Genomic DNA, 25822 nt, shown 5'->3' with positions numbered 1-25822 from the left:
GCGCTACTACCTCTGCATTTAAATCTGTGACGCCATCATTACGTCACACATGAAAACATTTGTGTTACTACAGTGGAACCCCGATATAACGATTTTCGATATAACGATATTCCCGATATAACGATGAATATGTTATGTCCCGGCAATAGTAAAATGTATGGGACTGAACCCCGATACAGTGGAACTCCGATATAACGATATGCCAAGGGGGCAGTAAAATTATATCGTTATATCGAGGAATCGTTATATCGGGGTTCAGTCCCATACATTTTACTATTGCCGGGACATAACATATTCATCGTTATATCGGGGATATCGTTATATCGAAGATCGTTATATCGGGGTTCCACTGCATAACGATTCCTCGATATAACGATATAATTTTACTGCCCCCTTGGCATATCGTTATATCGGGGTTCCACTGTATATTGTGGTATATTGGCAATGAATCAATCAGTTGTGTATATCAATTTTGGTTTAGCTGTCTTAATTATTCGTGGAATTACAGACACTAGAACTTTGTTTTATTTGGTTCCGCCATATTACATACCAGCCAATTTGGGAATTTCGCCAATGGTTTGAAAGTCTTAAAAAATACAAGGTTCCAATGCTTAGATTTACGGTGACTTTCAGCAGCGTATTCTACACCAAATTTGAAGTCAAGAACAGCATGTTTAATTTTTGTTGCAATTTGTTTTGGGTGCAATACTAATTTGACTGGACTAATTGGCGTACAAAACTGTATAGCATTTGACTCATTTGACGTGGCTGTATACAAATGCTAATGTAGAGTGGAAATAGAGTGATACCAAACTTGTCACTGTGGTTTAAATCAATTTTGAATTCATGTTTATAAATAATTTGAAGTCATTTGCAGGTTGTTACCAAACTTTTTACAAATGTTTTAACCCTTTTTCTTTTGTCCAAAATCATTCTGCTACTCCTGAAAGAATTTGTTCATCCTTTTGTAAAAGAATTAAGTGCAGAGATGGAGGCGTGCCCATAGTTACGCCGGGGTTGTGTCCTCGGCGTCTGTGACGGCTCAGTCACTCGGGGGACTTTTGCAAAGATCAATCAGTGTTGATTCTTGGAATTATAGGCACCTTCCAATAAGCAGAAAGGGTTTTGGGGGAGCAAATTCACGCATTACGTTTTCTGACAGATTATGTTAAGGGTTTCATCCAAGACTCCCGCCATAATTGTTTGTCGCAATTCTAGTTATCAGACGGTAACTTTTTTGACCAGCGTTTATTCTTTCGTCAAAAAGGTATAATTATACTTTATCAGTTTTCAGTATCTTTAATTCTTGAATAAAACTCAGCTTTTTTAATGAAATATCCGATTAGCGAACGTTGTTACTATACTTGCATCTATGCCAGAATCCGGCCGCTGGTAGTACGTTCTCTAAGGTACCAAAAAGGGCAGAATAGTAATGTCATTTCACGCAATAAATAGGATAAGTAATAACTGCTACATTTGTTGTAAACTGATTTGTTGGCTTGTCGTTGTTTGGTTTTGCTAGCTTGATTATTTCTGTCGATAAGGACCCTTCAATGTTACTTGTAAAAATCACATTAGTTATGCATAAATTAAATTTCTCATCTTTTATTGTAGTTCAAATATCGCCAAAAAAGACGAGGTTCCAATACTCCGATTCACGGTGACTTTTAGTATGTTATTCCTCAATATATGCAACGTCGAATAAGGCATGTTTTATTTTTGTTGCAATTTGTTTTGGGTTAGACAACGAAATGGCTTATATTGACTGGACTATGAGCTAAGTGCAGTAGTTTAAACGAAATCTTAGCGCTCAGTTTTCTGTAAATGGCAGTTTTATCCAAATAGGTGTGTTCAATAAAGTTAACATCGCGCAAAATTCGCGATCATTACATCAACATATTGACGTGCGTATTATTCTTCGATAAATTTTGAGTAAAATGCGAAAGTTTCTGGGAAATCGAGTCAGAAATGGTGAAGTTATTAATGATTTTTGGCAGGCATACAGCACGTCATTTATTTCGATCGAGTCACCTTAACTCTTATTCTCGTGGATCCAGTCTTTACTTTATTGTTTTAACTTTTGAGGAAAAACGACTCAAAAACACACAAACCATGACAGTCATATCCCATGAGCCACTGATGATTTTTTCGTCGTCAAACTGCAGACACCGCACGCCACCCTGCAAAGTATAAACCACTAGTCAGTCCTGAAATTTCCAAGAATGATCAGTATTTTATTTCTCCCAACATCCATTATCAAAAATACAGGTAATGAGAATGAAGACAGTCATCAAATAGAGCATGTTGTCTTGATGTTCCATTTACATTTGAGTCAGAATATTTCTTCCCACGTTGAAGACACGTCTGATCTGAGATCCGACTTGAAACATTCCATTCTGATGACGTAACACAACAGAGATCCGTCAAGCATCTCTGATTGGTTGTTACTTGTACGCAAAAATTTAAACCCGAGCAACAACCAATCAGAGACACTACACGGATCTCTGTAGAGCTACGTCATTGGTCGGGGATTTTTCGAGTCAATTTTCCGACGTCTCCCGATCCCGAGCGGGGGAAACATTGAGCGAAAAGAGAAACGTCTGTTAACTCATGCTAGGCGGGCTTCTTGGCGTACATGCATATCATCAGTAATCACCTTATGTCCTTTGAGCTTGTGAATGCTTCGTCCACTTCTTACATCCCAGACTCTAAAAAAACAGAAGAAATTAAAGGATTGTTAAGCTAAAAATAATAGGAGAAGAAACAAGACGGTTCGTAAAACAATAATGCTTTTGAAACCAGCATATCTGTAGTTGTTATAGGAAATTAATAACACAATTTTTTGAAAAAAGTGTTACTTCCATGGGCAGTTTATTCACGATAATAAGTTACTCTATGTGAAGAACTCGCTTGAGCTTACCGTACTGTGCGGTCAGCAGAACCTGTAAAAATCCTTCTCTTGTCAAACTGTAAGCACAGAACTGCATCCATGTGTCCCTGAAAAATAGAATGCAATGGGATAGCATTTTAACAAGAGCTAAATGTTAAATCATTGGAGCGGTGGCGCCGTGACATTATGGTGAGTATGTTGGGCTCTACAGACATCAAGTGGCCCTAGTAAGAGCCTTGGCTGGAGTCATTGTGTTGTGTTTTTGGACATGACACAGTGAAATCCCAATTTGAATCCTCGATTTCTCGAGCTGCAAAAACTTGAAACAAAAGCATTTTCTCGTGAATTTGCTATGCTTCACTCAGCTCCAGCTCCTAGTTTCTGAAGCCAATATTTATTTCCCTTGGAGGTTGGAAAAACCAGAATTCCACTATACGTGTGCGTTATCTTAAACGCATCTTTCCACCTAGGGCCCAGTTGTTCAAAAAGGGTGGATAAATTGCTATCCAGTGGATAAGTGTTGGCAAAACAAATTACGCTATCCACTGGATAGTGTTTTTATCTGGCAGTTAGCGTTATCCCCCTTCTGAACAACAGGGGCCTGGTGTATAAATTTGCCTCAGTCTCAAAACGCACGATGGGATCACATGCAAGTCCAATGTTCACTCTGTTGTTTCTCTGGTCAGTTGTCTCTTTTGAGGGATATCACGTGATAAGTTCTCGACCAATCGAAAGAGCCATCTCAGTTGTGAATAACCGAAAAATTGGGTAATCTTCAATTTTGTAAGGGAAAATCCCACTAGAACTCGTCTAACAAAATGAAATTCGTTTCACCCTCAGGTGTATACCTGTAGCCTCCGCACTCTTTGAACAGCAAAAACACCTTGAACAGCAAGTGACAGATAACGGAATCTGTGTTTGCTTGGTTCTCCATCGCCTTCCTGCAAAACAAACAGAAGCAAAGATTCGTTAAAAAAGATATGTATTGTACAATACTTCTCTGCCCAGTAAAGTTCAGATAACGTGCAAAACGAGTACTTCAGGAGATCGTTTTTTAGACCTCTTATTCCTTTTGACTAGCATCCCAACTAGGAAGAGTAGCCATACTGATATAAGTAGCTTTTTGTTACACAAACAAGGATAAATAAAGAAAATGAAATTAGTAAAGGAGGGTTGCACAAAACAGTCTTGAAACTACAATTGAAAATATTGGTTTCCTGCTCCGGATACATAGTTAAAAGGGGGTTAAAAAATTTTCAAACTCGGAGCGCAAATAAAATTTAAAAAAAAAATTAATATCTCACGCTTTTAAATTTTATTTGTGCTCCGAGTTTGAAAAAATTTTAACCCCCTTTTAGTCTTGAAACTGATAAATTTGTGGCCCTCAGATTCCTGATCATATTGGAATTTAGAAAATAGATAAGGTCTGGTCCTTAATCTTTAAAATACAAATTCTCCTGACTTATCTCCACACATTTTCTTATAATATTTGTTGAAAGAATTTGTTAAAAAATTATATTAATTTGAAAAAAGTTCTCTTTGGTGATTATTTTATTAATTCTCATAACCTTTTTCTTCTTTAAGGCACTTGTCCTAGCAAACTTGGTGTATTTTTGACAATATTAAACACAGAGATGTTTTCACTCAAAATTTGCCAAACCTTTTACACATAGTCACTGGTACAGTGGAACCTTGATTTAACAAACCTCTATATAACGAAGTCCTCGATATAACGAACAATATTTTTTGTCCCAGTAATAGCAAAATATATGAAAAAAGAACCTTGATATAACGAAACCTCGATATAGCGAACACATTTTGCCAGTCCCTTGGCCCTTTGTTATATCGAGGTTCCACTGTAACTGGTGAATGAGTTGCCAACATTTCCTCGACACAATGACACCTCAACATGTTAATAACTAACTTTAATATCAACAGCATCTCCTTGACTTTTTGTAGTTTTTCATGGAGGCATTATACGTACATCAATACTTTGAGGAGAAATTGGATGTTGGTCACTCCTGGGACTTAAAGCGTAATAAATATACACTAACTCTTACCAAAAGATTGGATGCCTGGATTAAAGTGGGCCTGACATCCAGAGCTACATCGACATCTTCAGGTTTATCCTCATCTCGAGCCAGCGCCTTGAGACTACGGGCCAGCATCTTTAAGTTGCCACCTGTCAAATCATTTCCATCCATGTCTGCCGCTGCAAACTCGTCTGCATTGTCCTTTTGGTCAGAGGTTGTTGCAGACTGGGCAGGACCAATGTCTTCCATTGAATGAGTTAACATTATTTCAACTAAACACAAGGGAGAAAAAAGACTTCAAAGTTTAACTGAGTGGCATTTTTTTGTGCTGAATAACAAGTTAATGGAAGTTAAGCAAGCAGTTTCCTTGAGATATGATATGCCACTGTACAGTCAACACCTCTAAAAGACAGACACCTGGTGTTGGTCCCGTCCCTGCCGTTTTTTATCATTTTACTGTAACTTAACTCCCTATAAGATGGACTTCTCTCTGAGACCGACAGAAAGAGCCAGTCTGAACAGTGTCCATTTTAGAGAGAGTTGACTGTATAAATGTTATGGCCTTGTTATAAATGTAGGGCCGTAATGCGTGAAGAGAACTAGTTCAATTATCTAGCTTCATAGGCATGCAATACATGCAGAGGTAAATATATTGTCAGTGCAAAGGACTTGATTCAAAAATTAAAGTTCATGCCCTGGCCAGGGTCATTGTGCTGTGTTATTGGACAAGATGCTTTACTCCCAAAGTGCCTCTTCTTTTCACCCAGGATTGGGGAAACCTCACAAAATTTGTAATAAACTAGCATCCCATCCAGAGAGAGAACCAGTACAACTATAGTTGCTTTGAGCTATGGAAACCAAAGCACTGACCTCTTGAAATACTAAGCTCCAAAAAGGTTTCCTTTCTTTTCACTAAAATGAATCATGGCTACCCATGGTACAATTTTGGTCATATATTAGTATTGAATATTATTTTCTTTATAGTTATTTTTTGATGTGCAAACAAATCTCTTACCAACTTCACTTGCCACAGTCTTTAATTCCTTTTCATCTGTAGGCTTGGGCGGCAATTCTGATATATATGAAGCAGTCATGGCAACCATCAGAAAACTAGCGATAGCTTACAAGAAGCACAATACTTAGCTATATTAAGATTACAAATCACCCACAGTACCAAGCAAATGTAAGTTGACAGTCTCTTTCCAATCTCTATATTCTCAACTCAATACCGTATTCATGCGAGAATCGAGAATTGCACCTGAATCAAGTAATTTGAATCAAGTCTTGTAAGTTTGAGAAAATAATGAGCTTGTCACTTCACTGATCCCTTGAAAGATGCACAATAGACTAACCCAGCAAACAGACTACAACTCTGAAAATACTGCTGTAAAACAAGTGCAGCAGCGTTTTCAGAGTTGCAGTCTCTTTGCTATTATTAGCAATGGTAAAAATTTGCCCTCCACCCCTGGCATGAACAATTCCACCAGAACATGTGTTCAGTGACATGCGCCTGAAGTTTGCATATTTTGTCATCACAGGCCACCAAGATTGGGCAGGTATTTCAGTAGGTTAGCATATACTCTGAGGCATTTGCTATGGGCTGTTTATAGGAGTTGAGGTATTTTGAATTCTTTTTTAATTTATTACCTGGTCATGGTGTATTGTGGTATTTAATCACAGCCTCATGGGACTACTTCACCCCTATCAGCCTCATGAGACTTCATTACCCCTTTTTAGGCGGTGACGCAACGCCTATATGCTGTGGCCCGTGGACGGGCAATGTTACGATTACTCCAACCGAGTAGCACTGGGAACTAGGCACTTTGTTGTTTACTCAGTTTTGGTACGCCATCTTTGATTGTCATGAGTACTGAATCAACTTTTAGAGCATCCATTGGCAAAACGCGTTTGATTTCTAACGTACAGTTAAACAGAGTTTTGGGTTCAAGGGAGAATGATGTACTGGATAATTGTGAGCTCGCGTAAAGAACTTTTCTACCGTTATACGTGTATTCGAAGTCGGCATACGTGATGGCAGACTAACTTGACTGATGTTGAATTTGACGAGTGAAGGCCGGTTAATAGTGTCATAACTTTTGAAACCTTTCCAAAGGGAGACCGATGGCAGCAGTATCTTGATTAGATTGCAAAGGTGAGCTATCTGAAATCTTTGTTTGCTTTGACGTGCATTGTTGTCGATAATATTTAAGTTTAAGTTAATTTTCTTTTCTTTTCCCTTCGCGACTCGCCATCTTCATTTTACTGCTTTTGATGATATTTATTCGGGTATTTATCTCAAGCCATTAAAAACAAAACAGTGACCGTATCCGTATTCCTATTTGTACGAGAAGCCAGAATTAAGAATTAAGAAATTAAGAAAGAACTTCTACCCTATTTCTAGTAAGCGGTGTTGACTTCATTACATTTCAGACCATTTCAATACGGTAGTGTCACACAATCTTCAGTATCGACTAGGTGTGGAAATCATCCTGGGCCTTTCTGTTGCTAAATGACGAAGTTCATAATGATTTAATGTATTTATCTTATCATACTGTAAGTTTGTAATGTATTGGAGGTTCGTTTTGTAGTCAAGGCAAATAAAAATTAAAATGAATAAAAAAATGCAATTTCTGGGATCATTGTAAAGCGTCATCGCCTGTGCATGCATGTATGCGTGCCGGTTATTTTTACTAGATACCCCCCCCCCCCCTCCTCCCTTTCTAATCTCGTTCCCACATCTCACGGGTAGACGAAGCTGGAAGGCGAGATCTGGCCAAGTAAGAAAATTCATTTTTTTTTATTGGCTCTTTCAAAGCATGGCTGTCACAGCGCTAAAATTTGAACGTGCAATGCGGCCCCAAGGGAATTCAATGTCTGTATTTTATGCAAATTATAGATGATGCACGCAATCATAATATATTCATTTTTGGGATGTTTTGTTGTTTACAGTCGGCCTCAAAAGACAAGAAGATTTCGTTTTAGTTCTTTGTAGCATTATAAAGCTATTTCAAACGAATAACGATGTTTAAAAGCAGAGAATCTGCCGTAAGAATATTTACGTTTGATTACGTGACCGGATTAAATTTGCATAAAATCTAGACATGTCTCAGACATTGCATGTAACCGCCGAATGAACAGTTTTTTTAAATCAAATAAATATTTTTACCCGACCTAAAGCCTTCATAATTGCCTTTTGCTTAGTAAAATACTCTGCTAGATATTATTCCAGGAAAGACGAGAATGTTAAAGAATTCGTTATTCATTTGGTTGAGGATTGGTTATTTATTTGATTGCTATTTTTTTAGAATTGTCTAGGGCATGCGCAATTGACTCGCCTGCCACATTATTCCTGACAGGCAATCACGTGGTACAAATCGGATTTGACCAGATCTCGCCTTCGGCTTCGCCCACGAGATCTGGGAACGAGATTACTCCCTTCCCTTTAAACCCATTGACCTAAACTAAATTGAATAATTACATTTATTTACAAGTAAACAAAAAAAATGAATTTAAAAACTTTGAATGGAAAATTTACCAGTTACTCTTGACTGCTTTTTTGCTTCCCGTTGTGCAGCTGCTAATTTCTTTTTCAACTCTGTAAAAATAAGGGTATTATTACGTCAGAAAAACCACAATATAACTCTGATGTGACAAACACACGCAGTGGACCCTCAGGGAACATATCAGGATAAGTATCCACAGTGGCCTAATGGTTAGTGCACCGCACTCCAGATTGAGTGGTCCAGGTTCGAGGCCTGGCCGGGGTCATTGTGTTGCATTCTTGGGCAAGACACTTTACTCTCATAGTGCCCCTTTCCACCCAGGTGTATGGGTACTGGCCACATAATGCTAAGGGGTATCCTGTGATGGACTAGCATCCCATTCAGGGGGGAGTAGAAATATTCATAGCCTCTTAATGCTAAGGGAAATGGAAGTTAGTTCGAGTTAGCGGGGTTGTTCGAGTTATCCGAGTTCGAGTTACCTGGGTTCTACTGTATTTGGTTTTGGTTTCTTCACATCACATCTCTTGTGGGAATTAAAACATAGACAAATACTAGGATACTTGCAATTTTAGTCAGAAAGCCACAGAGTCATGTTAGAATTTTGATACATCGGACATACCCCACTATAACTGAAGCAGCTTTAATACATGTACATATCTGTAGCTTGTGAATAATCTCACCTTTTTCCTGTTGTTCCTCAAGTCTCACCACAGCCAGTTGTTTGTAATAAGTACGTACTTCTCTGTAAGCTTGTTTCCAATCAACAGCCTGGCCTTGACCAAGGACTTCAATTTTTCCAGTCAAGTTCGTAATTCCCTCTGTGGCTCCTACAGCACAGAGTAAAATACAAGATTTTAATCTCAGTTATTTTAATTTTTTTTTTAAGATGATCCATAACATTTTTCTTATATTTCTCATGTCCAAGTTTCCTTTCAAAAATTTTTGAACATGATCTTAAGATTTCAGTGGCCATCTCCCTGCTCATACTGAAGTACCTAAAGTGTCACAACATGTTTGGGACCTTCAGTGACCAATTGAAATTTAGGTGCCATTAAGATACTTTGTACATTTAAATAATTTGTGAGATTTGTATCTCTGGGTTACTTTCTCCTTGAACATGGACCAAATTTACAAACAGTGGCATTTTCTCAGAAATGTATATTTGTACATTTTAGTATGAAACAACATACACTGTGCATTTTAACATGTCCGGGCCGGGATATTTGCTACCTATTTACTTACCCATTGTAGTAATTTTATTTTTCCAAAGTCTACTGTCATTCGTTAAATATCTCCACCGATGACAAACCTAGTGATTAAAAACATATAAAAAGATAAAAAAAAAAAAAAAATTTATTTCTGTGTCTGTGTGTTTAGCCCTATGGACTAATTGGGGACACAATTAAAATACCTAAATGTCTCCATGTCTCCATATGGAGACATCAATTTATTCCGCAAGAAGACTTAAAACTGGACATGTATATTAATATCTTTGGTCTTTGTATTATAGCATGGTCAATAATACCGACTTTCTATTTCTTAATAGTGCTATTCTCCCAACTGCCTTAAATAGTGACTTACAACAAATTAATTACTTACAAATACAAATATTAATTGAATTTATATGAGTTAGAGGCTATAATTAAATAGTCATCTTTAAAATGTATATCATGTCATTACCAAAGAGGAGGGAAAATAAACTCTCAAGTTCTTTACTCTATCATTGCATGTGAAAGGCATCTGGGGGGGGGGGGGAGAATTTTTGGTTTTTTTTTTTTTTTTTGGGGGGGGGTTTTTTTGGGGTAAAAATTAAAAAAAAAGGGGGGAAAAAAAAATTTTTCTCCGATTAGGGGAATTAGGGGGAGTTTTTGGGTAAGGAAATAATTTTTTGGGTCTTATTTTTCCTTTATTTAAATAACCCCCTTAATTAAAAATCGGAGAAACCCCCTGGGGGCATCTGTACATAAAAGGTACATTATAAATACTGCAGCAAACTTAGACAAAAATTACTTCCAGCCTCTTTTAGTCCACAACTCTTACCTGAGAACTTTGACACAAGCTTCTGACATTGAGGTACGAAAATATGTTGTGCAGAACATGGTCTGGAACACAGTTTAAATCTGTTCGATCTCTAAGCCTAAAACAAAAGAAATTTGTTGTTTCTTGTAATTAAATACATTACAAAAGATATGATTAAGCCATTAGTTGGTTTTGAACTACATGTAGCTCAGTACATGGACAATGTACAGTGCAAATCTACATATGGTTAAGCTACACATAGGAAGATCTGAAGATCTCTCTTATGTGATTGGTCAAGATCATAATGTGTATGTTGTGGTTTAATTTGATCTTTGATCTAAAATTTTTCAAACCATGTTTGAATTTTAGTTTTCATTGTGGTCATATTCATTATCATAATCTGAAACAAAGGGAAATAAAAATCAAACTGGTTTGAAAATTAACCAAAGATAAAATAAACCACAAATGTACATATAAAAGCCATCAACCCTCCAAGTTTATTTTTTTCCTTAGTGGCCATTTGGCCACCGACTGCTCAGGTTTGGTCGCCAGTGAAAACTTTTAGTCGCTAAATTAAGCTCACGCTTTCAATCCTTCTTCTCAATTTTAGTCGCCAGGCTAGCGACTTTGGTTCCAATTTAGTTGCCAGCTCCAAATATTAGTCGCCATGGCAACTAAAATGGTCTTAACTTGGAGGGTTGGCCACATTTACTTGGTTTGTCTTGACTATTATGTGCAAGTAGCAGCTATAATCACAGATCCTAGAATTAAACATTGACCCTTGGGGAGCCACACTTTATTATTAAGGGCGACTGCATATGCATGACTGACTGATCATGCTTCTTCAGCAGGGGAATCATTCAGTTTGCTTAGAAAGTTGTATTATCTTCATAAACCATTACCTTTGAGCCAAACACTGAGCAAAGAAATTGAGGCATTCATCATCACAACATTTGACCACTTCTGACAGTAGTTCAACTCTCTCATGCGTCTGCCAATCATCCAGCCACTGATCAAACAACAACAACAAAAACAGATATAATGATCAGAAATACTGGTAAGCTTTCTGTGTGCATGTTTAAACCCAAATTGTTGTAATTAAATATCATAACCTAGTACATAACTTGAGATCGTACAAACAATCCTCAAGTTCTCTAAAACTACCGGTAACTCTCCTTTTTACGTCAGATAAATGAAAATGGAACACTTTTAATTCTTTAAATTTGGCTTTTTCAATTATTTGATATACCTGAGGATGGTTCTTTACCTCAGACTGAGCAAACCAGCATTTTTTAGCAAAGATTTTAGAAAAATCCTGCAACTGTTATACAGTGAGTAGAAGGTTATGGGTCCAACTTTTGTTGCATGAACTGTTTTTTTTTTTTTCAAATAGTTTGTTTCACTTATTACAGTAAAACACATTTTTCCTTAGACAACACATACGTAACCCCCTTTACATGTAGGTGGACAATGCTCATAAAAAGACACCGTCTTTCTAATTCCAAAAGTTGTCTGCTGGCAGGAGGTTAGCTTTAATTGCGGTTTTCAGTGAAATGCGAACTCTGATATCCAAAATCCAACCAACGATTGCATTTCTCGCTGCTGTCAATTATAATTATCGCGACAGCCAATGAACCATGAAAAACGGAAACAAACAAAATGGATCAAAGTCTACCAATCACAACTGACAGACGTGACCTTTGGTTACCTCTGTTTCCCGTGAGGTCCGCTAAGATGATTGATGGCAGAAAAAAGCGTAAACCGTTGATTGAGGATTGAATTTCAGAGTTCGCATATCACTGAAAACCGCAATAAGTAGAAACTGGCAAATCACATAATACCTGATGAATCTGAGCAACTTGTGATTTAAAATGGTTTGACAGTTTACTCTTGCGCGGCTTGACCAGACGGGCTCCTTTGTGCCCTTCCCACCACTTGTCGTGTTTAAATGTAACTGGCGCATGCCCATACAGCCTATCAGTATCGCCAGTCCTCAAGGCTGTTTTCATATTGCCAAGTTGTTGATGTTTAAAGTTCGGGAAAAAATTTGGCGTGCTCACTCTTCTTAAAAAAGGTGGAGCGTGTTCATGCAGGCGGTTTTCCTCAACGTCTAAAGCTGGTTGTACAGTATGGGCTGTTGCTGTGGTTACTGTAGCCCCCTCATGGAAAAGGGAGGCCTCCACCTGGTCGTCAGACATTTTGTCTGCAGTAATGTTTGTCACATTAAAATTCATCTGAAGCTCTCCCAATTCAGTCTGAAAACTGTCTGAATCCCGTTCTTTAAGATTCTCCTTCTCTGTACCCGTAACTAAAGAATTAACCCGGTCTTTTTCCTGTGATGGTTGAAGAGCGATCATTAACTGTTCCGCGCTAAAGCTTGGACTTGGTCGTGTTGGCATTTCTGGAGCAGTCCGAACTAGCCGAGTTTGAATCAAAGTCGTTGGATAAATTCCTTTGAGCCTGGCCGCAAAATCCCTGTGAAACACTGGTTCAAGCGTCGTTACTAAAGCCTGTAGCTGGCCCTTCGTACACTTGTCAGATACACCGCATAATAAAATCCGTTGTTGCCAAGATCTCCAGCCGGTGAACCACTCGCAAACTTTCTTGCAGATTTGCTTGTGGGAGAACAAACTGCTCACTAATTGCACATCAACAGTGCTTAGTTCCAAGCTTGGTAGTATCAAAGGCTTGTGGATATTCTTGAATCCTAATCGTTTATTCTTTTTTCCTCCTTTGGCCGCGTTGGCTTTGACGACCGGCAGAAAAGTCAACTCATCTCTGCCGTCCGCCATTTTGGCGGCATCTGTATTGTGCTCGTCTGTGGCGTTCCTTAGCAACCGAGCAAAAAGAGATAGCGAGATAGCTCGTCTCCAGATCCCTGCTGACGGTTCGACGGCAAAAGTAAGTTACGAAAATATGCATGAAAAAAAAAATGTAATTTATTTACCCACGTGACACGGAAGAGCTCAGGAGCTCGTAAAGACGTGTACGTGCATCCAAGATCGAATTGAAATTTGGAGTGTTGGTTTTTGTGGAGGGAGGAAAACCGGAGAACCCGGAGAAAAACCCTCGGAGCAGGAACGAGAACCAACAACAAACTCAACCCACATAGATATGGCACCGGGCCGGAATCGAACCCAGGCCTCATTGGTGGGAGGCGAGCGCTCTCACCACTGCGCCACCCCTGCTCCCACCCCTGCTCCCACCCCTGCTCCCACTGGATGAAGGTACATAATAGACCCCGGTGAGTTATTCTGTGACCAAAAAATTCCGGGAAAAATGTGAAATTTGGTCCTAGTGGCACTTTAGCTGCAATTTCATTTCGTATTTCGCATTTGCTATCAACACACTACAGATCTGCATACGCATTTTACAAAACTAGTTTTGTCTAAGACCTTGTCAGTTGTTCGCCATACAATACTTGAATACAAACATACGCCATGTGGAGGGAAACGAAAAAATCCCCGCTCAATAGGTCACGATACCATATCTTAATTTACTACTCAGAAAACTAAAACCCTTACTTTATTTCAGACCTGACGCCAAAATCAATACTCCATTTAAGAACAGACTGTACCCAGAGACTGCTTCGGTTTGCGTGAATATTTGACAAGGGCTTCAAATTCCCTACGTTTTTAATAAATCATACATCTTCAAGTGGTGAATAGTTACAATCATAAAAATAGTTTCTTCCCAAAATTATACCTAAGTGCTGACAAGAGTGCACAAACCATATCCCATCTAAAACCAAAATGGTCACAAAAAACCTGTTCCAGACGAAAACGACTTGAAAATCATCTATAAGGGAGAACTCCTGGTGGGGGGCGGGTACCAACAAATTCATTCTAGCTTGGTGTGTAAAATAAAACATGTAAAAGAGTACAATTACAACCCATGCAGTCGAACAGGTTAAGGGTGCTAGTAGACAATTCTGTCTTCAGGTGAAAAGGTCTTCCGGCAACAAAGTACATGTCAAGGCGTCGATACGTAACTGAGGATCTCAATGGGTTAAGAGGGAAGTGTCAAATCACTTCATCTGAGCTATTCATAAACCGACAAATGAGGAAATGGTTAGCTCCCAAAAGGGAGGGTCTCATGATTAGTGGTACAATGACTGACGAAGTGTAGCTATTTTTTTAACCGTCAAAATAGACTCCTTATTTACTCCTTATATTTGTCATTTTTGTCACTGATGCAGTATTGCGTCAATTCCAGTACAGCATAAAAACTGCATGAAAAATGCCAGAAATGCTGTGTCATAGTCGCCGCAGTAGCTATTAAAAATTCCACGGTGTTTACACTGTTTCTAAGTCTTTCACTGCATATCTTTATCAGGCTACGGCTTAGGAGTTTAGGTGAACACTGCGGAGTCATAATCTGCAGATTGGAGACAAGTTTGTTATCGAAGGGACGGGTGAGACAAGACATTTTTTTTTACTTTAGTTCTAGTGACTATACAATTAGTTATGCATGCTTAATTGTTTTGTTAGCATTTTCAATAAGCAATGTTCCCATCATGAATTACGTTTAGCTTTAGCTCATCTCTCAGTGCATACGTACAGGAAATTCGAACTAAAATTCTGCACAATATGGCTGCACATGCACACATCAATATAGGGGGCGAGTTGCCCTACATAACAGTGAGCGTCGGTTGTGTGAGATGGAAAATTAAGTGGTGGGCTACCGTAACTGACCAACTGGGAGCTTCGCTTAGACGGATATAGAACTTATCTAAAAGTCCTGTTTGACACTCCGTTAATGCAAAACCTGAAAGCATGCACCACAACGTACAATATTGTGTGAAAATACATTTGATACTCGTAATGCTTAACGTCACTCTAAAATAGCGATTGAAGTTCTCACAAGACGTTACTCTCCTTTAACTGCAACTTTTGGTGGCTATATATCCTGACGAAAAAAAAGAAAAGTGACTTAAAATTGAGATAATGTTTTTATGATTTTTTTTTTTAAATTTATTTTAATCATACTTTGGGTCGTTTGGGGTGGTCGCTTTTCTCTCAAACGTGTCCAGGTTTTCATCACACTCGGCAGCTGTCGCAGGCAGCAGTGCTGGTTCTGCTAACACGGAAACTTTAGCAAACGTATATTTCTTTGAATAAACTCTCACACCCTTGGCCAAAATAGCAAACAAGCCCCCATTCCGGAATAAGCGCCTCCTGCCCCTCTTAAAAAAATAGGGATATAAGTACTGGTAAAATCAATTTCTATTCCCACTTTATTTGCGATCTTTTAAGCTTCAACTACCCCTTCCGATCAATATATATGTAGGAGAACAGTTTTTTGTAAAGTCATTTCCAGTTTTTTTCTATCTCCATGTGCTTGCGCATTCTGTTTTGTGCATTACCGTATTTCCTGTGAATAAGCGCCCATGCTCTAATTAGCGCATGGAAAATGTTGTTGTCTTTATTTTCATATGGAAATTTAGCCGTGCAATTGAAAATAACCATAAGAGATAAAAACAGCATGAACTGGAGGTAGCTAGGATATACTGCTGGATCCTTGCTAAATCAATGAAACGAACAATATATTGAAAAGCAACATATGCACGTGCTAGGATGCATGAACCTGGCTGCTCATAAACAGTTTTTCACACAAACAATACTCAAGCACCGGAGATTTGTAAGAAAAAATGAATTTATAACACTATATATCCTATAGTTTATCTCTCATTTTTTTTTTCTTAAGCCTTCTGACCAAAAACGGATTTATCTTGCCTTCCGGCAGTTGGTTAGCTAATGGAAATAAATCGCTTGGCGTGCTGAATTCAAAAACTTTCGCTTTTCACCCATGTTAGATTGTATCTTGATCACAATCAAACGACAAAATTTGCCAGAAAATGATAATATAAGATTCTTCAAAGATAAATTTATATTTTCACTGTTCAAAGTTCGATACTTTACTTGTGTCCTTTAGTGTTGCTTAACTGGAACTTCACTAGACAACGTTCTACGTGTTTGAAAAGGGAAATGGAGACTTGTTGTTTAAAAAGTATAAAGAGACTCTTTTCATTTGAGCGAAATGAAAATAATTTTTTACAATCAGCAACTATTTTATATGATCCTTACACGTTCTTCAACAATACTTCATCGTGAATAAAATCATCCAAAGAAAATTAAAACTGCCGAAGACGTTTGTATCTTTTGTCTTGTACGTAGGATTATTTGTCTAAAAAATTGTTCCCGTTATGTGCTAAGCGGCGGACCATATTAACTTCACGAACTTCTAAAGCTTGTTTTTATGCTGGTGTAATATTAAAGTTCCATTTCTTCACAATGATATCCGGGTACAAATCATCGTCTGAACGAATTCGATCTCACGTGTTGACACCGTTTCGCTCCGGGTTATTGCTACAAAAACATCACTCAGAAAACTACAAGTACTTTTACGTGTGAAGTTTTCGTAAGTGCGGTCTGGTACACCTTAACCTGGAGTGGGGACTGAAAAAGTCATCTAACAAATTTACTTTTTCAGTTGGGTCGCAGTTCAAAGATTTTTCCTCGTAAATTGACCTCACGGTGACCCTATTTGAGAGGGGTCTCGGATATATCTTTAAGTACGTTGAAAGAGTGTTTTCTAAAAGGTGCTAAAACGTTGCTGGAAGATCTAGCAACTGAGCTACTTTCAAAAATGAGAATTGAATGTAGTAAAAGGAAGTACATTATCTAATTTTGACTCGTTCTTCTTGTTTTTGAAAATACAGTTAAGTGGCAGTTTCTCTTAAAGCGGTCCATCGCATTTCGGGTTCGGAAAAAAGTTTTCCCTCAACCTTTGCCCAGTGAACTATCTTAGGTTGTAAGTAAATGCAACGACTTTAGTTTTTGGAAATACGTTAAAATATATTTTTTAGAGCTCTCAACAGTGAAGGCTGCAAAAGGCCTAATTTTGAGCTTGGCCAGAACGAGAAATTTCATAAGTTGACGAGCTCGCCGCTCAAAAACAACCAAACGCACCAAATTATTATTATTATTCCTAAGTTAAGTGGTCCTTCAAAGGTTGGAAACGCATGTTAATTTTGATACATTTTGATTTACGGGTCCGTGAAAATTTAAATATCAGCAACCGTTAGATCGCTTTTTGTAAACATGCAAAAGTATGGTGTCTTCGCCGGCCTTTATTTCACGAGTCCAGACCAGACCATTCTAAATTCCAACTAAATCCTACTAAACAGATGTTAGGAAGCATAGAAATATAAAAATACCTTGCACTTTTTATCTTCCTTTGCCACAGCGACTTCGAACATTTCGTGCTTATGCGAGTAAGTAAGCTCATTTGCATAATGTGTATAAAATACTCGCATAAGCACGAAATGTTCGAAGTCGCTGTGGCAAAGGAAGATAAAAAGTGCAAGGTATTTTTATATTTCTATGCTTCCTAACATCTGTTTAGTAGGATTCAGTTGGAATTTAGAATGGTCTGGTCTGGACTCGTGAAATAAAGGCCGGCGGAGACACCATACTTTTGCATGTTTACAAAAAGCGATCTAACGGTTGCTGATATTTAAATTTTCACGGACCCGTAAATCAGAATGTATCAAAATTAACATGCGTTTCCAACCTTTGAAGGACCACTTAACTTAGGAATAATAATAATAATTTGGTGCGTTTGGTTGTTTTTGAGCGGCGAGCTCGTCAACTTATGAAATTTCTCGTTCTGACCAAGCTCAAAATTAGGCCTTTTGCAGCCTTCACTGTTGAGAGCTCTAAAAAATATATTTTAACGTATTTCCAAAAACTAAAGTCGTTGCATTTACTTACAACCTAAGATAGTTCACTGGGCAAAGTTTGAGGGAAAACTTTTTTCCGAACCCGAAATGCGATGGACCGCTTTAAGAGAAACTGCCACTTAAATCTTCTCGATAACCGCATAGAATTTCGTAATCACTTTAACAACAAATAGTATAATCAATGTCACACGGTCAAAGTTATCATGAAAAAAATAGTAATAACTTTATTTCACATGAGAGATAAACACTTTACAGCTAAAGACTGGTGAACTGGTGGCCCTATCCCTTCAAAGCGAGATAAAAATACAGATGAGAAAATATATTCAATTTAAAAATATCTATGGAACAATGGTCTACAAGAATTAAAAATAGAAATATAAAAATAACTCGTTCTTGTCGGCTCCTTCCAAAGTATTTGATATTTGTTAGTATATTGCTGTTATCGTTCATTGTCAATTCTTGGAAACATCTTTACCCGCCGTAAGGAGAATAAAGAATACTGATATCTAATCACTTTCACTTTGGTCTGAAAAAGGGAAAGGATTTTTTCTGCACAACCGCCCTCCTGCCCCCAACCTCCCCCAGCGGGGAGGGGCTGTGGTGCACACAAAAACCTTTCCCTTTTTTAGACCAAAATATGCAATTTTTCCTACTCTATTTAAGAACTGTCTCCAAAACCCAAAATCCATAATGTCATCATCATCATCATCATCAGTACCCGGGAACTGCTTCGGTTTGCGTGCACACTTGACAAGGGCTTCAAATTCCCAACGTTTTTAAATCGTACTCCTTTTTCAAGTGGCGAATATTATAACAACATCATAAAAATAGTTTCTTCACAAAATTATACCTAAGTGCTGACAAGAGTGCAAAAACCATATCCCATCTAAATCCAAAATGGTCACAATAATTACTCTATTCGTGTCAGACCCAAAAACGGCTGGTAAAAATCATACCCTTTGTCGCTACACATACATAAATAGCATATATAACGGAGTTACCCCCGCACAAGGGGGGAGGGGGTTGGGCACTAACAAACTATTTCTAGCTTGGTACGTAATATAAGAATTTTAAAACATTACAATTACAACCCCATACAATCGAGAAGGTTGAACGTGCTGGTAGACAATTCTGTCTTCAACTGTAAAGGTCTTCCGGCAACAAAATACTTGTACTGTCAGGGCGTCGATACCTAACTGAGGATCTCAATGGGTTAAGAGAGAAGAGTCAAATCACTTCATCTGAGCTATTCATAAACCGACAAATGAGGAAATGGTTAGCATCCAAAAGGGAGGGTCTCATGATCAGTGGTACAATGGAAAAAATTTATGTAACTGACAAAGTGTAGCTATTTTTTATCCGTCATAACAAAATCCTTAAACTTGTCATTTTTGCCACTCATCATATTCAGTATTGCTTCAGTTTATTAAGTACAGAGTGACGGCCTTCTTGAAAAATGCCCGAAATGCTGTGTCATAGACGCCGTAGTAACAATTACAAATTCCACAGTGTTAACGATGTTTTCGAAGTCCTGTACTCTATATCTTTATCAGGCATAGGAGCACAGAAGTCGTTCGGTGCGAAACACATAAGTTGCCAATTGGAGACAAGTTTGAAATCGAAGGGACGGATGAGACAGGGCAATTTTTTATTTTTACTTTAGTTCTAGTGACTACAAAACTTTTTATGTTTCTTTTGTTAGCATATTCAATAAGCAATGCTCCGATCATGTGCACTCGCTTTTGAATTACGTTTAGCGTTAACCAGTCTCTCAGTGGAAACGTACAGGAAATTTGAACTAAAACTATGCACAATATTGCTGCCACACACAAAATAGGGTGCGGGTTACCCTACTAACAGTGAGGATCGGTTGTGAGGGATGGAAGTTGAATTGGTGGGTTACTTTAACACCATCTGGGAACGCCACAAGCTTCGTGTAGACGGATGTAGAACTTGCCTAAAAGCTGTATGACAATAATCCGGCAATGCAAGAACTGAAAAGCTTGCACCACAACCTACAGTGCGTTGTGTAAATACTTCTGCGATACTCGTAAAGTTTAACGTCTCTTTAAAGTCAGCGATTAAAGTTTTTTCAAACATTGCTTTCCTTTAAGTGTACTAAATGTCTGGTAGCTGTCGATACTGGAAGAGAAGATCGATTTATTTTTATGAGTCATTTTAGAAGTTGTAGTTTAAATACTTATGATCGCTTTTTCTTCCTAAACGTGTCCGCTGGTTCTGTCGCACGTATAGCGCCGCTTTCTCCCAACCCGGAAACTTCAGCAGACTAGTCTCTCTTTTGTCCACCGTAACTGTGAAGTTTTCTCATTTTTCTGCCTCCTTTAGGGTAGAAAAAAGAAGGGTTGTCCAGGGCTGTAACTAGCAAGAGATTTATTTTCAAGAAATACCTTTATATGAAAAATGTTTACAAAAGAGTTTCAGAGCTTCTAGCCACATTTTCTGGAGGGCATGTCCCCAGAACCTATTAGCAAGATCTTGCCTCGTCTATACCAAAGGTCTGCTTACGGTCCTATAGTCTCTTTTCGTTAAGGAGAAGAGAGGAAGGCATCATGAACAGGCATTTAGGTGTTATAGTTATGAATAATCTACTGTTGGATCAGTGCTGATTCATGCAAAAGAACGATAGTAAAAAGCAAAATATGCACAGTTTTTAACACAAATAATGCTGAAGCAAGTCAACAAAGATCCCAGTTTTTTATATTTCTTTTTTTCCAAAGAAGGGATTCATCTTGCTTTCAGTTGGCTGGCTGAAACTTTTTCTTGAGAGAGATGAGCATATTCTTACACTATGCAGCTATTTTATATATCCTTACTCGTGCTTCAACTATACTTCATTTTGAATAAATTAATACAAATTAAAAATAAAAAATGCCTAAGACGTTTGACGGCGATCGAGATTGTGTATCCGGAACGTCTTGTAGGATTAATTTGCCTAAAGAAAAGCGGTTGGCAAGCCTATTAAAATACCAAAACTTCCCGGGAATGTATTGAGCGGCCAACCGTGTTAATTTCACGAATTTCTTGGTTCTGGTGTAATATCAAAGTCACCTTTTTTAACAAGATATCCAGCTACAAATCAATATTTTTAATTTGGATGATTTCATTCACGATGTAGTATTTGTCACTGATACTAATACAAGCTATATAAAGATATACGGTGACAAGATATATAAACATGTAGAACGCGGAAAACAATTCAAATTTAGAGCCGTTATTTTCCTTATATTATAGTACTGACCCTGAAGAAGACTAGCTCTGCTAGTTGAAATATTGGCCAATAAATCTTACCCTCCTGCCGTTGTACCAGCCTTGCAATCAATTTGGTTTTATAAGCACTTAGAGTGACGTCTGGTACGAGTATTTCTTGAACAAGAGATCCGGCAGCAGACAAGCCAAGCAGTTTTTTCTTCGTTGCGTGGTCCCCTGCAACCAAACTGTTTTTTTTTTTAATACATCTATAGCATATATAAGGGGGGTGCCCTGGCGGGGGGGGGGGGGCACCAACAAATTCTTTTTAGCTTGGTACGTGATCTAGGAAATTTAAATAAAAAAGAGTATAATTACAATCCCATACAATCAAGCTGCTAAAACGTGCTGGTAGGCGATTTGGCCTTCAGCTGTAAAGGTCTCCTGGCAATGCAACAAAATACTTGTTAAGGCGTCGATACGTAACTGAGGATCTCAATAGGTTAAGAGAGAAGAGTCAAATCACTTCATCTGAGCTATTCATAAACCGACAAATGAGAAAATGGTTAGCACTCAAAAGGGAGGGTCTCATGATCAGTGGTACAATGGAAAAACGATTAACGGCGACTGGCGAAGTGAAGCTATTTTTTAACAGTCAAAACAAAGTCCTTAAGTGCGACTTTCTAGAATTATCAACCAGACAGCGGACAAATGGAATAAACGATTTCGCTCATATTTTCCTCTAGTGGTCCTGGTGAGACAAACGGACATAGCTAGTTTTTCCTATCACTTCCTTTCGCAAAATGCAAAAGATTTTGCCCCATCTTCATTCCGGTTGACTGATTTTTTTGAAAGTTTCGCCTCGCGTTATACAGCAGCTGTTTTTGATTTTTTCTTTTGTCTGGCGCAAAAAATCGGAATTTTTACCTGAACGGGGATAAATCCAAAGGCAAAATGCTGGTGCGAGCGATCAGTAAATCATATTTTTCTTGTGCGATAACTTAAAATTGTAAAACAATTTTTATGGGTAATAACATTATCTATAGATATCTAAAAATCTCTGGGGAAAGGTTTTTAGTGGCCCGCTTTGGCCTGTATTTATCACTATTTCCGTTTCCGTTTTTGCGTGACAGCAATTGCGTGAAGGGTAGCTTTTCTCATGTTTGCGCTCTTGATCGTACCCTAAAAATGTTATATGGTGATTTTCGGTGGCAAATTTTTTCGCTTCGCCATTTCTGGAACCTTTGCGTGATCTCTACACGTTCTTATCACTCTAGTGGTTTGTCCTGTGTTTTTCTGATCTTATAAACCGGTCGATAGAAAGCATTTATTCATTTTTTTTTACGTATACGAGTCAATATTTTTGGTTTATTTTTTGCGTGATCAGAAACAACGCAACAATTAAAATAAGTCGGCGACGTGTTGCCGTTTTTTGTTGATGCTTGTTGTTTCCTTTTTTCTCCCGTTTTCCTTTTTTCCTTTATATAGCACAAAATTATTGGGGAGAATTGTCTCGGCATAGAATAATTAAGGTATACTGAGGATTTTAAAATTTTATGGTATAGAATAAAAATAAGAGTCTATGTAAATTCTATATTTTCTCCCCAAATTCGTTTCAGGGCTGAGCTTCGATGATACGCCAGATTTTAACGCATATTTCATCTCTTCATTTTCGACTGAATTTTTATAATTATTTTTATTTTGATATCTTATCTTCACTTCATCGGTACAACTTTCCTTTTTGCGGAGATTCTCCTTTGATCGCAGCAATACTACGAGAAATTACTTTCTACTAAACACAAATACTCTGGGAGTTTCTTGGGGAGAGGTTTCGGTCATTTTACACTTATTGAGATACTGACTGTTCGGCTGGACAAGAGGAACTAAAGTGTAGGGTCCCTCAAAGATACAAAGCATAAAATCGTCAGAGGAATGTCCGTCGTGGAGCTAGGGATAATCTTTTCAAGTTGGGGACATCCCGTTGGATCAGGTAGTGACGTCTCACTCTTCTTGTCTTGAGCGACCGTCTATTTTCCTTCTGTTTCCATAGGTTGTGCAGATCACGCAGGGAATTTTGTGTTCAATTCCGGAGAGAAGCTGTCAAAATCGGGACTCCTCCACTGTCGTCGAACGAGGAGAAAGTGTTGTGAGTCAAATGAAAGAAAAATTCGGAAGAAAAATGCAAAAATAGCCTTTTCTAAAGTTTCCATACTGGTCTTACGTGTAGCTGCTTTATTTGACATGGAAACAAAAGACGTGCACACACCTCGAGGGGGTGGGGGGGGGGGGAGGGTACGGGATTTCAGTAACGGGGATAATGGAACCCCCAAAACCCCGAGCGGTTCAAAACACTCTTAAAATACCTGGACAAATTACCAAAAATCTCATCGATTTCTGTCCATTAATTTCCAGGGGGCAATGATGGTAAACAAAAGTGGAAACTCAGGGGGAACGCTCGAGTTTATATGCAAGCGATGGAACACATCGTCAAGGTATATCATCAGTGAAAAACGTTTGTTTGTACTTTATTTGCGAAATAAATATGTTTAGATTGTTTTTTATTTCCTCTTTTTATGCCTTTTTTCCATTTTTTTTTAATGTCTGCGGCCCCCTCTTCCCTTTTTTTTCTCACCTCGTTTGTCCTTGAGTTTCGTTATCTATACACGGAGGAGGGGCGGCGAAGAGGAGGCTTTCTGGGGTGGGGGCGGAGTCTGTGGTTTCTCCCCTGTCTCCTCTGATTTCTTTCTTTTTGGGGGTCTGGGCTTTTTCCCCCTGGCGGCCCTTATCGCTCTAGAAAGAGGGGGGAGGTGGGCCGCTGTATGGAGTGGGAGGTGGAGTCTGGCTTTTTCTGTTTGTTTTTTTTGTCGGCTGTATATATTATTACTTTGGTACGAACGTTGTGAAAGTAGGGGCATGTGGTTGCTTGTTTTTGAGGATTATCTTTGTGGAAATATTCCCTTGCTGTGCCCAGTCATACTCTCCTCTGTGGGTGATGAAAAAAAGATCTTAATGGCACTTTGTTCTTCTGATGTCTGGTGATACATTCATGTTTAGAGCAGAAAGGAATATTGCCTTTTTTTCCTGGGTGTAAGCACCCAGCTCGCGGGCAACCTCATGATAGGTAAAATATTTTTGGGTGCGGCTGGGCGGGAAAACCTTTGTTTTTTCCTAGAGTGTCTAATTTTTAGCTCCTCTTCCTTTCCTTTGTCCATTTTTTTCGCTCATTAAAATAATTATAAATATAAAAGGGGCTATAGTCAACGGAGGCTGGGTTTTTTTGATTTCTCGAGAAGCTGTATTAAAAAACTAACTGCAGTCCGTTTGGTTTCTCACTAGACTATCTGGGCAAAATGGTGATTTTCATTTGGGCGGCGAAGGCGATATTAGTTGATTTTTGGAGAAAGTCGCACTTAAACTGTCATATTTGTCAATGATTCAGTATTGCTTCTGTTTCAGTACAGCATAAAAAATGCCAGAAATGCTGTGTCATAGACGCCGCAGTAACTATTACAAATTCCACGGCGTTTACACTGTTTTCGAAGTCTTTCACTGTATATCTTTATCAGGCTTTGGAGCGATTTTTGGAGCACAGAAGTCGTTCGGTGCGGAAGACATAAGGTGCCGATTGGAGACAAGTTTGAAATCGAAGGGACGGGTGAGACAGAACAATTTTTTTACTGCTAATGTTCGGTTTTGTTAGCATATTCAATAAGCAATGTTCTGATCATGTACACTCGCTTCTGGAATTAGGTTCAGCGTGAACCAGTTTCTCAAAGAATCACGTACAGGAAATTCAAACTAAAACCATGGCCAAAACCATGCACACTATGACTGAAGTCGTCACACAAACACACACACACACACACACACATACAGGGTTCGGGTTGTCCTACATGGGTTTAATAAATGCGTGTCTCGCAAAATTTTAGCCAAATTTCAGGGGTCTCGTCGTCTCGATTTTTCTCTGACGCCTTCTCGAAGTCTTGATTTTCTTTGCAAGGCTAAAAAGGTCTCGGGCTCGCAGAAAAGATATCAGTCTCGCCTTCTCGAAAAGTCTCGCATTTACCATTCGACACCCCTACATAGCAGCGAGGGTTGGCTGTGAGGGATTAATTGAAGTGGTGGGCTACCGTAACACCACTAAGAAAGCCACAAGATTTGTGTACACGGATGTAGAACTTGTCTAAACACTGTATGAAACTCTGGTAATGAAAGAACTGAAAAGCTTGCCACACAACCTACATACTTTACGTTGTGAAAATATGTTAGACACTTGTAATGTTTTGCGTCACTTCATTGCCGTCAACGATTGAAGTTGCTCTCCTTTTAGTGCAATTTTTGTTAGCTGTTAACAATGAAACGACTTACAATAAGATACTGTTTTATGAATTCCCTTAAAAGTTGTAATTTTAATACTTTTGGTCCA

General features: G+C 38.4%; 1 protein-coding gene across 1 annotated transcript in view; it reads right to left on the bottom strand.

The window, feature by feature from the left end:
- The window catches only part of LOC144636136 (uncharacterized), a 44560-nt gene that overhangs the window by 7314 nt on the left and 11424 nt on the right, over positions 1-25822 (bottom strand). Inside the window, exons 2-13 of the mRNA XM_078495271.1 lie at positions 12287-13326; positions 11348-11454; positions 10467-10563; positions 9669-9735; positions 9107-9253; positions 8459-8518; positions 5939-5995; positions 4951-5195; positions 3739-3831; positions 2921-2997; positions 2657-2708; positions 2112-2180 (exon numbers count right to left, since the gene is read on the bottom strand). Coding sequence (XP_078351397.1) covers positions 2112-2180; positions 2657-2708; positions 2921-2997; positions 3739-3831; positions 4951-5195; positions 5939-5995; positions 8459-8518; positions 9107-9253; positions 9669-9735; positions 10467-10563; positions 11348-11454; positions 12287-13326 — 2111 coding nt within the window. The remainder of the gene's footprint in view (positions 1-2111; positions 2181-2656; positions 2709-2920; positions 2998-3738; positions 3832-4950; positions 5196-5938; positions 5996-8458; positions 8519-9106; positions 9254-9668; positions 9736-10466; positions 10564-11347; positions 11455-12286; positions 13327-25822) is intronic.

This window comes from Oculina patagonica, chromosome 13 (genome assembly GCF_052425735.1).
Source record: "Oculina patagonica isolate OP01 chromosome 13, crgOcupat, whole genome shotgun sequence".
In the NCBI taxonomy this organism is placed as follows: Eukaryota; Metazoa; Cnidaria; class Anthozoa; order Scleractinia; family Oculinidae; genus Oculina; species Oculina patagonica.
The sequence above is the reverse complement of the archived record's forward strand: the minus strand, read 5'-3'. Positions and strand labels throughout refer to the sequence as shown.